Source organism: Anguilla anguilla, chromosome 3 (genome assembly GCF_013347855.1).
Source record: "Anguilla anguilla isolate fAngAng1 chromosome 3, fAngAng1.pri, whole genome shotgun sequence".
NCBI lineage: Eukaryota > Metazoa > Chordata > Actinopteri > Anguilliformes > Anguillidae > Anguilla > Anguilla anguilla.
Window position 1 is genome coordinate 1,062,270 of NC_049203.1, and position 18,083 is coordinate 1,080,352.

The 18,083-nt window shown below is 51.4% G+C and overlaps 1 protein-coding gene across 8 annotated transcripts in view; it reads right to left on the reverse strand.

The window, feature by feature from the left end:
* Positions 1 to 18,083, reverse strand: part of ablim3 (actin binding LIM protein family, member 3) — a 67,294-nt gene that overhangs the window by 37,580 nt on the left and 11,631 nt on the right. For 7 of the 8 annotated variants that reach the window (XM_035411125.1, XM_035411130.1, XM_035411131.1 and 4 more), the window contains exon 2: positions 14,016 to 14,153. In XM_035411125.1, coding sequence (XP_035267016.1) covers positions 14,016 to 14,153 — 138 coding nt within the window. Of the gene's footprint in view, positions 1 to 14,015; positions 14,157 to 18,083 lie in introns of all 8 variants that reach the window. The other variant, XM_035411124.1, reaches the window with a different exon arrangement.

Sequence of the window (18,083 nt, forward strand, 5' to 3'; positions counted from 1 at the left end):
TGCCCCCCCCCCCCCCCCCCCGCTTCCTGGCCCCCGTCCCGTCAGACTCAGCAGTCTCTGGGACAGAGCTGGGGCGGGACAGGGTCGTAATCATGAGGTTAATTAAGCGCTCGCGGTTTTGGCAGGCCGCGGAACCCAAGCCTCATATATCACCCCCCCAAACAGCCCCCCCCCACTCCGTACCCCACACCGCCTCCCTCACTGCTCCCTACACCCTCTGTCCAGACCCAGGGCCACCCATTCCACAGATACAAAAACAAACATGATGATGATCAATAAAATCAATTAAAAAATAATCAATATGAGCGATAAACGTCAGCGCGCTGCAAGCATTCGTCTGAATGAATTATTTATAATGTCTGAGTCTGCTATCGCACCGCTATCTGTCAAACCGGCCAATCGATAGAGGCGACTCAACCAGGTTGGGGAAAAAAAAACATCTGGATGATTGACAGATTGTCAGTCCTGATGTAGGGAATTAACAAGAGTGAGGGAATAGAGAGAGAGAGGAGGGAAAGAGGGAGGGAGAGAGGGAGAGAGGGGAGGGAAAGAGGGAGGGAGAGAGAGAGAGAGGGGAGGGAAAGAGGGAGGGAGAGAGAGAGAGAGGGGAGGGAAAGAGGGAGGGAGAGAGGGAGGAAGTAAGAGTAGAACAGGCAGAGAGATACAGAGGGGGGGATGAGAGAAATGAAGGAAGTAAAGATTAAGAGGGTGATAGACAGGGAGGAGGAGGAGAAGGAGGTATTGATTTTTCAACCTTTCATAATGAATCACAGCATCATCCATATGGATCGGGGATGTTACGAAGAGAACAAGCCTGTTACTGCGGCCAGCCTTTCACTGCCTGTGATTGACCTGTTCAGTCTGTCAGAACTACAGAGCAGTGCTGCTGGGCGGCTCATCTGTTAAGGCTCTGATACAGTGCGTGGGTGGGCCCCATGGTCTGGTGTTGATTCTGGACCGTGCCAGTGCTGACTGTGGCTGAAATGCCTCATTGCACACTAGCGACCCCCGCTGGTCGATCTGGTGTCAGCAGGTCCACCTGTTCGCTACACAGTGAAGTGTCTTCCTCTGACTCATGTCTGTGTGAGGCTGAATGGGGAACTGTGGAGTGACATCACGCACTTCAGAGCAGAGCGCACGCTTCCCTGTGCTCTCCTGAATCCACAGCGGTAATGAGTAACGGTAAGGATCGCTAACAAATACGACCGGGCATTTCAAACCGGGGAAAAATCAGAAAAAAATAGAGCGGTCCCACTGTGTATTCCTGGTGTCACATGACCTGTCCGAGCGAAGACGTGATGCGTATGAATTATTCAGCTTCCTGCTGCCGCTGCTCCAATCAAAAGGCCAGGCTGACCTTCAGCAGAGCCCCGGCATCCTGACGGACAGGTGGAGAGGACGGCAATGCCGTGCAGGGGCTAGAGAACTTCCACTGCACAGCGCCTGCGTGGCTGTGTCTCTGTAAAAAGCGGTATGCAGGGGTTGCAGGTTTGATTTCCAGGTAGGGCACTTGCCAGTAGAATACTTGAGCAGGTACTTTTCCTGAAATTGCTTCAGTAAATATCTGGCTGTATAAATGGATTTCATGTAAAGAATGTGCAATTTGCTCTGTAATACAGCCTCTATTAAACAATTTTGCACTATATAGAAGGGCTAGCTATAGCTAATTGTGACAGTATCTGACGTCCTCCCTCAATAAGGTCACCAAATATGACGTAGGTAATCATGCCGAAGATTGTTGAAAAAGGGGGGCCAGGGGAAAAAAAGAGAAAGCAATTTGATCTTTTCGGGATGATTTCTTCACTTTATTTCAATAAAAAAAAAGTTTTTAATGTTACGAATCATAACACAGGAAAACATCCATTTGGCTGGTATATTTCATTTTTATAACATTTGGTGCACACCCTTTAAATAAATAAACACTTGCTTTTAATTGTGAGATAACATTAAGGGCAAAAGTTGCTTGAATCCTGGCCAGGGAATATTTTACTGCAGATATGATTGTTTTTGTTTGACTTTATTTGTTAATATCCAAGATTAAAACACAGATATGCTCTCTACCTGCCAAAGACTCAATTAAAATGAGAAATGCACATAAAAACACATTTGTTGACTTCTCTGTGGTTTTTAAAGGACTTATAAAAAAACCCAATAAAAACTCTCGTTTCTGTATATTCAGAGCACACATTGCTGCGATACTCTGGGTGTAGTTTGTATGATCTGTGATTTGTGTGGATGTGTCGGCCTCTGCGAGCTGTGAGCTCAGTCCCGCTCCAAAGCCAACAGTCCCGCTGGAGCACACACAGGTCATCTGAGCGAGCGCAGGAACGAGGAGGGAACCAGGAGAGGGGACCCCGAACTTCGCAGAACATTACGTGTCCACCTGTCCATCCCCCCATCCCCCCTACACACACACTCACTCAAATACACACATTCACCAGCACACACTCACACATCCACACACAGACACACACACACACACACACACACTCACTCACATTCACACTCGGTGGTAATGAGGGCCTAGTTTTCTCTGTAATTATAGCAGCATTTCAGCCGAGCCCAAGTACAGGAAGGTAAAGAACAAGCCGGCAGTGATTGCTTTCTGGCGAGGTTTGGTGGTGTTCTGGTGGCTTTTCTTCACCACAGGGTGCAGGTGGCACCTCTCGATCTCCGCCAGAATCCGGGAGGAAAAAGGACAAATTAAACTCTATAAAAAGCCCTAAAATGCTTCAAGGGGTTCAGTGCTCATCCATGAGTTCAGGAAGAGAGACTGAATTACAGCCTCCTCTCATTGATACGGTCTGAACAAAGCCCCAGATGTGTGTGGAGTGGGACAAGACGATCAAAGACAGGAATCTCAGCTGCAAAAAACCGTGATGGGAAATCACGACATAACGTGAGCCCCCCCATCCCCCCCCCCCCTGAATACTGCTTTCATAATATCGCCCCCCAGACCCCCCCCCGCAGCACTGTTCAAACGTAACACTAAAGTCCTGCAATAACCACGGGCCTCCAGGCTCACCATGGGTTTATGACTGTGACCTATGAAACTAGAGCCAAAATGGCGCCCGCTGGCTGTATTAATCCGAGGTGGCTTCCTGGTCCCTGGGGGCTGGCCCTCCTTATGGAGCCCCGCCTCTTAATCAGCCATCCTTTACCTGGCCCCGCCCCCTTTTTTTACCCAACCCAGTGACCTTGCCGTCAGTCTCCAGCAGTGCGCTGGTTCGTGTCACATGACCTGACCGGGTTTTATGACATTTAAATGCCCAGACCTGCAGTTCTCCATGCGGGGAAGCGCTGCAGAAGCGCATTAACATGAGGCACACGTGCAGCGGTCGCATTATCCGCCGCGCTGACGGGGAGGGGAGACACGGGGATCACACGCTCTGCTGGAGCACAGCGCGGCTTTATCACCTCCGAGCGCCAGACCGTCACTGCAGGAGTGCGTTTAATCACCTCCATTAGAGCAGGTGCGTGGCTGCACACTACCAGCCACGCCCTCCGCCTCACCCCTCACGCCTGCCGCCATGCCCCCCCACGCCCCCCGCCACACCCCCGTCCTCCACCCCTAACAGACCACTGGAATCCGATGGACCAGAGGAGCAGCTGCTCATCAGTGAGAGATTGAGTTCCCGACCACTGACACCCCCCCCTCTTTGGTGATTCTATGGCAGATTACCCATCACCCCCTGGGGCCTCAGACTGCAGTGAGGTCAGGGTGTTTCTCCTGAACGACTGTACTGGTAGGCCGTATGGGATCACATGCCATGTCACATGACCTCAGAATGAGCGGTGTTCCAGAGGAGGCCAGGTGTTCTGGGTTTATGTCCCTGTCAGGTGTGGGGCTACCTGCTAAACTGCTTTTTGTAAAAACAAAAAAAATGCAGCACTATACTGTCCATTGAGGAACTCTTCCAGTTTGCTTCAGACACAGATCTTGGATTCCACAGCGACTCACCAGCACAAATCAGGAATCGGTCCGGACTTGTGTAATGTGATTCAGGCAAACTGAAAGCGATTCTGGGGGGGCCTGAGTGTAAATTTTCTCCGGCTGGGATCCTGGGGGGGGGATGGGGGAGGGGGGGGGGGTGTGACGCACTGGGGGGGTCCCCAGCGTCTCCCCTAAACCCAGCAGGCAACAAGCCAGGGCCTATCCTAGCCACCAATCACCTTCACAGGAAGGTCTCCCCAGCAACCAGCCGGTGGGCTGGAGATTGGAACCAAGGGCTATGTTGCCGTGGCAACAGGAAGCCAATCTCCCTCTCCCTCTCCTTCTCCTTCTCCCTCTCTATCCCTCTCTCTCTTCCCCCCACGCTCTCTCTCCTTGTTTAATTTCCTCATTCTTTTTGCCTCACTTGCTCTCTCTCTCTCTCTCTCTCTCTCTCGCTCCATTTTACTTGAAAAAAAGGTAAAACATGGAAATGAAAGAAATAAAACAATACGGATGGAACGAGAGAAGTTCAGAGGAGGGCGGTCATGTGGAGAAGAGCAGCAGCAGCCGGTGGCTGTTTTAAGAACTCGCCCACTACTTGATCATCTCTGGCCGGGGTGTCCAATCTTATCCAAAAAAAAAGCTGGCGTGGGTGCAAGCTTTGGTTTCATCCCAGCACTACGTCACCTGATTCTACTGATTACCTAATCATGACCTTTATGAGCAGAACCAGGTGTCTTAGTGCTGAGCGAGAACAAAAACCTGCACCCACACCCAACTGGACACCCCCTGATCTACTGCCACCCACCTGCTGGGAGGACTCCTGCACCATCACCTGAATGAGCCACACACCTGAGGAGGCCGTGATCTCGGACCGGAGGTGCGGTAGCCTGGGAACGAAGATTCTATAAGTCAGGGCTGCCCAATCCTGTTTCTGGAGATCTACCGTCTTCTAGGTTTTTTATTTCAACCTTACTTTAGCAGATCTGATTCTATTAATTAGCAGCCTAAAAAGATCTCTAGCTGCTGAATGAGGTGTGCTTTGTTAGGGCTGGACTGAAAATCCATAGGCCAGTAGATCTCCAGGAACAGGGTCGGGCAGGCCTGCTATAAGTCCTTCCTCCTGAAACTGCACTACACTAAAGTGAGGATTATCACCACAGACCGTCGATAAGCTAACCAGACGCTCAGCTCCACATCCTTAGCATCTTTTCTGGAGTTCAAGGCGTTCCTCCACACACCGACTCTCTATAAATATTCACGAGGCGGCGCGTTTGGAGACAGAACGTCCGTGGCTTGCAGAAGCAACACAGACGGAACAGGAACCTCCTGGAAGCGAACGGGTCCCAGCGGAGTTTGGGCCGCTGAAACAGGGCCTGGAGAGCCGGTGAGAAATCCAATAACGGGACCCGATCCAGCGGAGATCCCGCCAAGCGGATAAAACGAGCAGCTCCAACGAGCAGATGCCACCTCACTCCGTCACAGCTCCGCTTCAACGACTCCGCCTGGAATTAGCCTTCCGCAGATGAGAGAAGGGACACAGAAGCTGCCCATCTGGTCTGCTGATAGAACATCTCTGGCAGGGGTGTCCCATCTTGCCCTAAAGCAGCTGGTGTGGGTGCAGCTATTTGTTTTAGCCCAGCGCTACAACACCTGATTTAATAATTTAATTAATCGTGAACTTCAAACGAGAATCAGGTGTCCTAGTGCTGGGGTAAAATAAAAAAAACCTGCACCCACATCGGCCCTTTTTGGATTTGATTGGACACCCCCCGATCTATGACATCACCAACAGCAACTTCTGTTTTCAATCAGGCAGTGTACGAGGCACCTAAACCATGCAGCATGACGGCTACAGTAGTCAGACTCGACGGCCATTTTACCCAAAAGTCAAGCACTTAACCCTCATTTCCTCAATAAATACTGCGCTGTTAAACTGGAAGCGTGGAACAGGAGCATCGAAGGTCGCTCTGGGTGAGGAAGTTTGCTAAATAACAAATAATAAAGCCGTTAAACAGACATTAATTAGACACTGACGCAAACGGCGGCTGTAATGAAAAGCTCCTTAAACAGTGTTCTGCTGTTACTGTAGCTGGTGTGTAGGACGGGCCAGGCCACTAAAACCTTTTATGTGTCAGAGTTCCACATGCGGGTACTAATTAAGAGCTGGAAAATGGGAGAAACGCGCTCCTCATGTTACGCTGAAAGCAGGTCGGCACCGCAGCGTTCCCCTCGCCCGTCACGCAACCCAACATCCCAGCAGCTCGCTTAAAAGTTCCCCGAAACGTCTGACGAATGCAGACCTCAGATCTGCTCCCGACGGGGATGTTCAGGAGCAGAGAGGGTCTCAGAGGACCTTAAAACCGACTGCACACAGATGTTGGTGAAAGACGCTACGCCTGCAGGGTAGAGATCGCTAGTATGTGCACACCCCCGCTGAAGCCACACACACGCACACGCACACCTACACACACACACACACACACACATATACACACACACACACACACACACATGCACACCTACACACACACATATACACACACACACACCCACATATACACACACAAACACACATACACACACACACAGGAGGGACTGGACTGTGTGTTTCAGAAATTCAAGAGCAGGAAGGATGGAGCTAGAAGGGGAGTAGTATGGAAAGAAGAAGCGTGGCATGGTGGGAAGGTGTGGTGCATGATGGGAAGGGGCGAAGCAGGGTGGGAAGGTGTGGAGCCGGGCAGAAAGGCCCGGTGCATGATGGGAAGGGGCAAGGTGCGGAGAATCCCCCTTCACTCTTTGAATCTTACAATTCCTGCAAACTGCTCATTTCTCTGCCGACTCATAATCATTATTTTTGTACATTTCCTTTGACTTCCACAACGACGCTCCTCCGCACTATAATTAGCCCTTTCTCCCCACTGCCGTAACATCGGCGGATGACAAAGGAGGTTAAAGACAAGTAATTAGCACCCTGCCCCTCCTCCTCCTCCTCCTCCTCCCGGCTGCATGAAGAATTTATCAGTGCAATTTGCCAGTCCTGATCTAAAAGGCGTCACTGAGGCGATTACATAAGCAAGACCTCCTTAAAAATTGGAGAGGAGGAGGACTGGGCGCTGTGCGAGAGGAATAGAGAGGGAGAGTGAGAGAGAGGGAGGGAGAGAGAGAGAGAGAGAGAGAGAGAGAGAGAGAGAGAGAGAGAGAGAGAGAGAGAGAGAAAGGGACCAGGAAGTCTCTGCTTATCAATTAAAAGCCTGGTTGGGATCTGCCCCCCCCCCCCCCCCCCCCCCCCCCCCCCCCCCCCCCCCCCCCCCGGGGGCCTTGTGCAGTTATAAAAAGGAACACGCTGTGGTGATGAAGGAGAACATAAAGGCAGCAGCTGTGATAAAACACACAAACCTTTACTCAAAATGGCCTCTGTAATTGGCAGCAGTGTAGCACAGCGGTTAGGGAACTGGGCTTGTAAGCTGAAGATTGCAGGTTTAGGTCCCAAGTGGGACAAAGCCATTGTGCCCCTGAGTGAGGTGCTTAACCTAAAATTGCTCCAGTACATCGTGAGAAAGAAAATAAGTCTGCACACGGAAAGGTATGCTCCCAAAACAGGTGAATTTATCACTGCAAGCTCCTGTACCTGAGCCCAAACTGCACACAAGCCAATTGCCTCTGCTTTGCTTCAGTATATATCCAGCTGCATAGATGTAAGTCTGCATCCCGTCGGCTAAAAGAAATGGCTGTGATAATGAGGTGGGGGTGTGGGGTGAGGGAGGGGGGTAAACTGGAGCTGTTGCAGGGGCTGATGGGGTATCTGGCCCAGCATTCAGAGAGCTCATTTAATGGACTCTGAAATGACTGCGGGACGGGCCAATGGGATCAAGCTTTCAGAACTCCACCACAGACATGAGCCAGCACCTCCTGCTCCTAAAACACTCCACCGCTACCACAGACACGAGCCAGCACCTCCTGCTCCTAAAACACTCCTCCACCACCACAGACACGAGCCAGCACCTCCTGCTCCTAAAACACTCCTCCACCACCACAGACACGAGCCAGCACCTCCTGCTCCTAAAACACTCCTCCACCACCACAGACACGAGCCAGCACCTCCTGCTCCTAAAACACTCCTCCACCACCACAGACACGAGCCAGCACCTCCTGCTCCTAAAACACTCCTCCACCACCACAGACACGAGCCAGCACCTCCTGCTCCTAAAACACTCCTCCACCACCACAGACACGAGCCAGCACCTCCTGCTCCTAAAACACTCCTCCGCCACCACAGACACGAGCCAGCACCTCCTGCTCCTAAAACACTCCTCCGCCACCACAGACACGAGCCAGCACCTCCTGCTCCTAAAACACTCCTCCGCCACCACAGACACGAGCCAGCACCTCCTGCTCCTAAAACACTCCTCCGCCACCACAGACACGAGCCAGCACCTCCTGCTCCTAAAACACTCCACCGCCACCACAGACACGAGCCAGCACCTCCTGCTCCTAAAACACTCCACCGCCACCACAGAACCTCTACAGGAACCAGATGGTCGACTCCTGTATGCCACCTCCCTCGCTTTCCCCCCCCCCACCTCCTCCCCACTGTAGCAGGGTCCTGTTGGTGATGGAGCATTCACAACACGCAGCAAACTGAAAGGTTTCATCTTCAGTGGTGGACAAACAGAACTACCGATGTTAAGTTCTGGAGAATCTGTTCCTGTGCTCTGACACTTCTGTGAATTTGAATTCTTCGTGCATCCACCCCTTAATCTCTTCCACTAAATGACTAATCTAAGTACTCATCTGAGCTCACTGCTCTCAGACTGAAGAGGCAGTCTAACAGCCGGTCCCTTAATGGAGGCTAATGCTTCGCATCGCGCTGCAAACGGTATCGACTGAAACATTAGAGAAGGTTTGCAGATGAACGCTTGCGCGTAGAGGACATGCAGGATCAGAACAACAGAAGGGCTGCATGGATCCCATTGAGCCGGTTCAGTCCGGTCATGTCCAGTTCTGTCCGGACATGCGAGACGTTTCTCTCAGCTATCTGGACCGGATGGATCCGGTGTATCGATCAGTCTGGGTCATCAAATGCCAAGAACAGCGAGTGCAGCCAATGAGATGGAAGCACGAGATAAGGGGCCAATGAGAAGGAAGCAGCTGATAACAGGCCAATGAGAGGGAAGCGGCTGATAACAGGCCAATGAGAGGGAAGCAGCAGTGCACAGAGCCAGACACTGTGTGCAACCCCTAACCATTACCCTCGGAACATCTGCACATGACAAAGAAGGTTCCACCCATCCACCCAGGGGAGAACAGCATTACACAGTGCACTGGAGGCTTAAGAGCCTGGAATATGGAACGCTAAAATCTTTTAAACAGCAGAATCAGTAATTGAGTTACAAGAGACCGCGCTAATTAAATTATAATTATATAATTCTGTTTATGGGCGACTGGAGATTGGTTTTTAGCGTCACACCAGCCTTTTTGGTTATAATCGTTTAAATGTTATAATTACATGTTCACTTTCACTGCACAAAGGTAATTAAGCATAATTGCGCGCAATTAGGTGAAATTAAAAACAATCAGCCAGTGCAGGGTGCTCTTTAGTTAAGCAGTTTATCAGGTTCTTTACTTATTCCTTCCAGGTCGTAGGTCAGGTTTTTGGCCCTGCCTGTCTCATGCCCACTGGCCTCCCCTCTCTCCTCCCTGTTTAATGGATGGCCTGGCTGCAGAAATAAAATCAACTCAATTACTTTAGGAGATTATGGGAAGACGGGCCTGGGACTGTTCCCATTGGCAAACCCTCCGCTGGCCACTCCAGATCCAGATCAACAGCCCGACATTAAGATTCAGAACACAGTTCACTGCCTGATCGATAACGGCAATTCCACGTCTTCAAAATTCAGCTTGTTATCGCTTGCGGGAATTCACAGCGATGGCGCAAAGCGTGTTGTGTTGCCCCAGAGTGTATTTTTTTATAGGCAATCAATGCCTGAACTTTTCTTCTGTAAATGAGAAAAAATACAGCCATGGCTTAACATGCTGGAAATTAGTCATCCTCTGAAAACAGAACCAGGACAAAACTGAGGACGAACCTGCTATTTAGTGAAATATTTCTGTGAGAAAGGTGAGGAAAGAATCTTCTGAATTGCTGTGGCATTGTTGGGCATGGACACGGTTTTGCCCCATGTGCAGATTCTGGGGGCGACTCTGCAGAGTCAGTCAGCATTAATGCTGAAGCCTATGGACTGGCCCCCCAAACTGGTGCGTTCATCACCACACCGGCCACAACAGTCTGCACGAATAAACAACCTTTTATACCCCCCTGCCACCCCCCCCCCCCCCCCCACCCCCCACTCCACTGTTTTCTGGAGATCGCGCCCACCAATCAGCACGTTTTACAGACTCTCCAAGGACACTTGTTAACGTTTCCAAGTCGATATTAATCGCCTGATTGTTCCCCGAGGCCTTGGGGGCAGAAGAGATACAACAGAAGCCCGTTATTCTGTCGCCTGAAACGCTCGCGGGGAGAGCCGTTCTGTAACAGAGTTTAATGTCTGAAGGCGAGGGAGCAGTGTGTTCCAGAGACAGAGAGAAACACTGAGCCGTTACAGCCATTAACCCCCCCCCCCCAGCCTGCTCATTTCACACTGCGCTGTGCTAATCTCACGCTAGCCTTAATGACTGTAAGGGAATCAATAAAGGCTTCCTCTTTACAGAGCGCAAGTTAAAAATGCTTCAGTGCGATTAAAAGTAACTGCATTTGGCCAAAGAAGAATAAACTGTGCTGGACTGGTGCGTAGGGCTGAAGAATGACGCTGTAGAAAAAAAACCCTTTTTACTTGAACACATTCTGTGGTCAAACACACCTTTTATCTTAAAACTCTCTCAGTCAAACACATCTTTTACCTTAAAACTCCCTCTGGTCAAACACACCTTTTACTTAACATTTTATACACATATTAAGCACCTGTGGGTTATTTATAACAGCTGGAAAAGAACAGCTGGCTGTAACTGCTTTGAATTGAAACCTGTGGAATTCTGGGGGATGTAGTTCCAGAGGCCAGTTCTCTAACCTGCAGTGAAGTGAGGGCCTGAAGTGTCTCACTCAGAGATGCAGCAGGAGATGGGAGATGAGACTGAATGATTCCTCTGTCCCGCAGGCTGAGTGTGACAGAGGGGTGATGAAGCGTCACACGTGCGGTTAGTTTCTCCGCGAGGAGCTGATTTCGCGGGCGAGGCGGAGACCCTTTGTTACAGGACAGGCCTTTTTCGCGGGACCTGTCCCAGGCCCCAAAACAGCACAGAACCCAGAAAGGGAAACAAAGAGCACTGCAGAGAGGGTGATATAGCCGCTGGAGCTCACGCCCGCGGGTCTGGCAGCGCCAACAATGCAGCTTCAGAAACAGGGCAGCGGGGGCCACGTCCCACAGAATAACTGCAGACCAGGCGTGCCCCCCCAGGCATGTGCACCGCTCACCGTGGGGGGGGCACCGCTCACCGCACCCTTATCAAACTTTGTGTGTGGGGTTTGCATGTTCTCCCCGTGTCCATGTGGGTTTCCTCCAGGTACTCTGGTTTCCTCCCGCAGTCCAAAGGCATGCAGGTCAGGCTCAGTGTAGAGTTAAACTGCCTGTAGGTATGAGTGTGTGAGCAAAGTGTGTGTGTGAGCGAAGGCCTTGAGCCTCTCACCCAGTGCATGCTGGGATAGGCTCCAGCCCCCCTGCGACCCTGACCAGGAACTGGATAATGCATGGATGAATGGATGGACGGATGGATGGATGGGTGGGTGGACTCACGGATGGATGAATGTTTTGATCTTGCCACACTTGATCTTGATCATGCTGCTGCGTGTGCTTGAAGGTGTCCTGTGCTTCTCAAGTTTGCCGAGGGATTCGCATTAATCTCTGTTTGCAGAGGCGATTACTAGAGATGGAATCCAGTAATGACATCCAGCCAGGGATCAGAGCACGCCCTCAATACACTCTGCAGGGGGCGGGGCTTCACCTCACAGAGAGTGAGGTCATTGGTACCCGGTGCTGTCTGTCATTTCCCCACAGACTCAGAGAGACGTAGTGCCACCATGTCTCAGAAGCGGAGACAGAGCAGTGCCTGTGCCCTGGATCTGCCAACCCCAACCGTCATACCCTACCCACAATGCCCTGGACCTGCTAACCCTAACCCTAACCGTCATACCCTACCCACAATGCCCCTCTTCAGCAGGGGTAGGGTTGAGCTCAGAACAGCCAGAGAGCGTGACTCTGCAGTTCAGCGGCTGAGCGCCTGCAGCAGGGAATCATGGGACACGTAACAGCTGAGGCTCCAGGACACACTCATCCTGACAAAGACCGGAGAAAGAGCTGACACACGCGGGGAAGACAGCGTGAGAGAGAGAGTGTGACAGAGGGAGGGAGAGAGACGGAGAGAGAGAGAGGGAGTGTGACAGAGGGAGGGAGAGAGACGGAGAGAGAGACACAAACACAATCAGGCGTGTGTGTGAAAACCCTGAACGGGCACGGAGGGGAGGAGATGCGTGACATAAACAGATATATTTAGCCTGGGGCAATCTTCAGCGAAAAGAGAGACCGGCAGAGGGAGAGAGGAAGGGAGAAAAAGAGAGAGAGAGAGGGAAACAGAGTGGGGAACAGAAAGAGAGAGAGAGAGAGAAAGAGAGTGGGGGACAGATAGAGGGAGAGAGAGAAAAAGAGGGAAAGAGAGGAGATAGAAAGAGAGTGACAGAATCTGAGAAAGGTAGGGGACAATAAAAGAGAGACAGAGAGAGGGAGATAGAGAAAGATGGAGAGAGAGAGAACAGGAGAAAGAGGTAAAGACGGAGTACGAGAGAGAGGGATGGAGAGAGAAAGAAAGAGAGAGAGATGAACACAATAGGTGAGGAATGAGATTGCATGATTATGCTCTTGGGGAGTTCATGTGATCCCAAGGAACTTGATGATGTCACAATAGGAGATGGAATCACATCCCCCCCAAACCCCCTACTGATAAGATACGGCTCACAGGAAGCTTTCCCATTGGCTGCCGCTTGGACAGTGTTGCTGAGTACAACCACCAACCAGGGCAGGGTGCTCCACACAGTTACCACAGCAACCCCTCCCAGGCAACAGCCAGGCAGTTACCACAGCAACCCCTCCCAGGCAACAGAGACCATTCCAGCTGTTAATGGTAAGTGGGGGGGGGGGGGGGCCCAAGGCCGGAAGCCCGATCAGTCTCCCCCCCCCCCTTAGAGCAGTCCAGCCCTGACTGCGCCCCGTCTGCGCCAGCTTCATTATGGGGGTGGTTATTACCACCCCACCCCCCGCCCCCCCCGCCCCCCAAGGCCGTGTCGATTCCCCCGCCGGAGAACGGCTCCATTTCACCTCTCTTCAGCCGTTGCACCCCTGAATTAGACAATCTCGATAACAAAGAGATGTGAGCACGCTCTGGTGTGTGCAAATTAAAACAACAGGGAGATGGGCGGGGGAGGGGGGGGCTAAGGGGGGTCACATGGGAATGAAGCCCCACACCAGCTGGCTTTGATCACCACATAATCCCCCCCCCCAAAACCTGGCAAAAACACCTCATTAGTGTTCATAGGGAATCCCTCCCTTCTGCCCACAACAACCCCCTGCCACACACACACACTCACATAACACACACATATACACTCACATAACACACACATATACACACTCACACATAGCACACAGAGGCAGGGGGTACTGTGTGACAGACAGGGTTTAGGGGTGCTGTGTGAGACAGACAGGGTTTAGGGGTACTGCTGCGTTTCACAGATGGAATTTGGGGGTACTGTGTGACAGACAGGGTTTAGGGGTGCTGTGTGTGACAGACAGGGTTTAGGGGTGCTGTGTGTGACAGACAGGGCTTATGGGTGCTGTGTGTGACAGACAGGGTTTAGGGGTGATGCTGCGTTTCACAGATGGAGTTTGGGGGTGCTGTGTGTGACAGACAGGGTTTAGGGGTGCTGTGTGTGACAGACAGGGTTTATGGGTGCTGTGTGTGACAGACAGGGTTTATGGGTGCTACTGCATTTGACAGATGTTTGGGGGAGCACAGTTCCGTAGGGTCCTACCTTGGCAGGTGAAGCACTTGACGTGGAAATGGACGTTTTGCACACGGACCACCTCCCCTTTGCACACCTCCCTGCAGCGGAAACAGTGGATGGGGGCGGAGCTTCTCCCACTGCCATAGGAGCTGTGCTGATAGGGTACTGCTGGAGACAAGAGGGCGGGCCGTTAGAGACCACGCCCCTAATGACACACACACACACACACACACACACACACTGTATATAACACACACGCACATACCTCATTACGCACACACACACACAGTATATAACACACATATCCCCTCATTACAGCATTACGTCAGAGTATTTGCGCACTAATCTGTTGCGAATGTGAGTTGCTCTGGATAAGACGGTCTGGAAACACACATGCAGCATTGCGTTGGGGTTGAAAGATCCACTTTCACAGAACGAGTGTCTGTTTCTCAGTATCACAAGTTCTGTGAAAGAGGGTCTGTTTCTCAGTATCACAGGTTCTGTGAAAGAGAGTCTGTTTCTCTGTATCACAAGTTCTGTGAAAGAGGGTTGGTTTCTGTATCACAGGTTCTGTGAAAGACGGTCTGTTTCTCTGTATCACAGGGTCTGTGAAAGAGGGTTGGTTTCTGTATCACAGGGTCTGTGAAAGAGGGTCTGTTTCTCGGTATCACAGGTTCTGTGAAAGAGGGTTGGTTTCTGTATCACAGGGTCTGTGAAAGACGGTCTGTTTCTCTGTATCACAGGTTCTGTGAAAGAGGGTTGGTTTCTGTATCATAGGGTCTGTGAAAGAGGGTCTGTTTCTCGGTATCACAAGTTCTGTGAAAGAGGGTCTGTTTCTCTGTATCACAGGTTCTGTGAAAGAGAAGAAGCCACACGTGCCCACCCTGCCATCCCTTTGTTAAATCGATCAGGCCTCCGTCACATCAATCAGAACGTCAATTCAGCCGCGATGCCTTCCAGACAACGATCGTTCATTTAGCAGATCAATCACCCGCTTCCTGTCCAATCAATCACCCAAACCCTATATTCATGTCTGAATTACCTTATACAACACTTTCTGCATGTTCTCCTCTCTAACATAGGACGTCCGTCCAGAGTGATCATATAAGAAATTATTATCATTTCATCCTTACCCTCTCATTCTGACATCGAGTGTAATAATTCAGATCAAGTGCAGCTACCTCATCCTTGAGCTGTTTATATATTCTGTTTTATTATTCATTCATTTTACATATTTCTTTTTATTCAGGGACAATGCACATTAATCGTTGTTACTGTAAATGTTGCAGCATTAGCCAGCTGGCTGCTTTTCAATGGGGAATAAGGGAAGAAGCCGAGGTTCTGGTTATTTACGTTTATAATCTCTTTAATTAATTTGGCTGCTTCTCTCATCGATAGAGAATCACTGGGCCAACATGGCAAGAGAATATACATCACAAATCAGAACAGCCACATAAGAACATGGGAAGGGAGCACAGACCATCAGTATAATTAGATTCATAAACACACAGTCAAATACTCAGCTAATATGGGAATTAATATGTGCATTAAGGTCACTGTCTTCCAGGTCAAAGGAGTATATGAGCCTGAAGTCCGGTGTTTCTGTCACCTCTACAACACCAGGACTACATTACCCAGAAGTCTCAGCAGAAGACTCCCAGGTGCGTTTGGATGCTCTCCTCTATGACATCACCCCCCTGGTGAACCAGAGGGTGTTTTTGAGTTCTGCCCAATTAAGCACGCGGCTCAGGGCCTCAAAGGTTCTGTCACCGGCCGGTGAGCATTGACCCGGAAAAACCCCGCTGGCATGGCAACAAAGGGAAAAAACATTCTAATCCTGGAAATTCATGAATAGGCCGGAATTCCATCCGTTCAGAGGAATTTCAGCAGAGCTGGGTCACAAGTTTGCCCTGAGATCGTGACCTCTGGCTGACTGCTGCCTGACCTTTAACCTCTCCCAGCCACAACCCTAAAAACTGCTTCCCCTCATGAGTCACGCAGATGCTGAACATGTCAGAACTGGGCCCGTAACCCGAGCAACGGAGAGGTTCTGGAACCTTCGCCTTCAGAGGCATTCCGAGTGGAGACAGCAGAACATTCCAGAAGAAAAGTGACAAAGAGGACACCGTGATGTGTGAGAGCGGAAAGAGAGAATCTATTCGACCGGAAAAAGGGCTGTCCAAAAAAATGCCTGTCCTACTGAAGACCTTTCAGTGACCGTAAATATTCAGATATTTAACTATTAAAAGAACTGATTTGCTATGCAGGCACATTTTATAAGGTCATTCCAAGGAAAGAAATTTTACACAGCACTGGTGAATTCCCAGCCAATCGAGTTCCTGGATACACAGATTTGCCTGAGAGGTAATCCAGCTATGACCTGCAGTAGATGTCAGTGCCCTGCCCTCGTGCTCCTGTGCAGTTTAAACCAGCCTGGCCCGATTCAGCAGCAAAAGTGCTTATTGCTATACCAGTCAGCTGATCAGGCGTGATCTTCGCTCAGTGAACGCTGCCAGATGCAGCCACGCTTTTAATGATGAGAGCAGGTGTAAATCTGTTCAACAGGGCATCTAAAAGCAAACAGGGTAGAACAGAATAGAAACAGTCCAGCGAATCACTGATGTGTGTCATTGTGAGGATGCAGGAGAGCCCGTCCAGAACCTGGAAAAGGTCCCGCACGAGCGATCTGACCTTCCTCGCAGGTAATTACCCTCCCGATGCTGGGAGCCGACCGGCTTCTTCGCGGACTGCGGCGTCCTTATTCTCGGGCAGTGCCTGGATCCCTGCCTCTCTGCACACCCTGCGCTGCTGCGTGAGCCTCCAGGAAGTCCAGAGCGGAAGACCGGTCTGTAATTCCCACTCTCACGGCGTGTTAGCGCCGTGTTAGCGCCACTGTTTCCTGCCACACGCTGGAACACCGCCACACGGTACCAGCCCTGCGCTATCAGCCCTGCGGTACCAGCCCCGCGGTATCAGCCCTGCGGTACCAGCCCTGCGGTACCAGCCCTGCGGTACCAGCCCTGCGGTACCAGCCCTGCGGTACCAGCCCTGCGCTATCAGCCCTGCGGTATCAGCCCTGCGGTACCAGCCCCGCGGTATCAGCCCTGCGGTACCAGCCCTGCGGTACCAGCCCTGCGGTACCAGCCCTGCGGTATCAGCCCCGCGGTATCAGCCCCGCGGTATCAGCCCTGCGGGCACGTCACACCGCTGCTCACCGACCGAGGGCGCGGCGGCAAAAACACCCCCCCCCCCCTCGGGCCGATAAAACACCCCCCCCCCCTCGGGCCGATAAAACACCCCAGGAACAGGATCACAATCCCAGGAACGGGATTAGGATCTCCAGGGCACGGAGAGTTAATTAAGGGCAGGAGAACGTGCCAGGCGACGAATCAGATAAATGAGACGGCAGGAAATGATCTCTATGGTGTTCATTTCTCCATTCTCACGGCTGGGAAAGCTCTATGGTTCTCACGGCTGGGAAAGCGCTCAGCAGCAGCAGGTTTCGCAGCGATAAGGAACACGGCAGGAGCAGCTGGTCCTCAGAGAACAGAATCAAAGCAGGACCAGAAACAGCCTGAGGAACTCAGAAACAGCCCACATGCTGAGAGACCTAAGCGCTGATAACCAACCCCCAACCACACACAGATACACACACACACACACTCACACTCACTCACTCACACACACACACACACACAGACAGCACTGTGATGACAGTTGCATTTCACTTCTAGCTGCTGTCAGAAAGCTCCCCGCTTACCTCAGATCAGGAGGGATTATCTGACAAATGAATTAAGAGTGCGTTCCTAAACCCAGAGGGACCCACTGTTCCCCGTCCTAGTGTTAGCCCCCTCCCAGCTCTGCTCAGACAGGTGCCCCGTCCTGCCCCGCCTGCTGAAGGGAGGCTGCTGGGATACCGGTGCGATCCCTCTGGGGTTAACGCACGCCGCAGCCACAGCAGCGCTCTCTCTGCCGTCTGACTGACGCGCTCTAAGAATCTGGCCCGTCTCCAGACGTCCTGTCCTGTCCCACAGCTCTGGGCCTCCTCTCTGATAGGCCGACCTGTCTCACACCACGGCCGGCACAGAGTCCGTT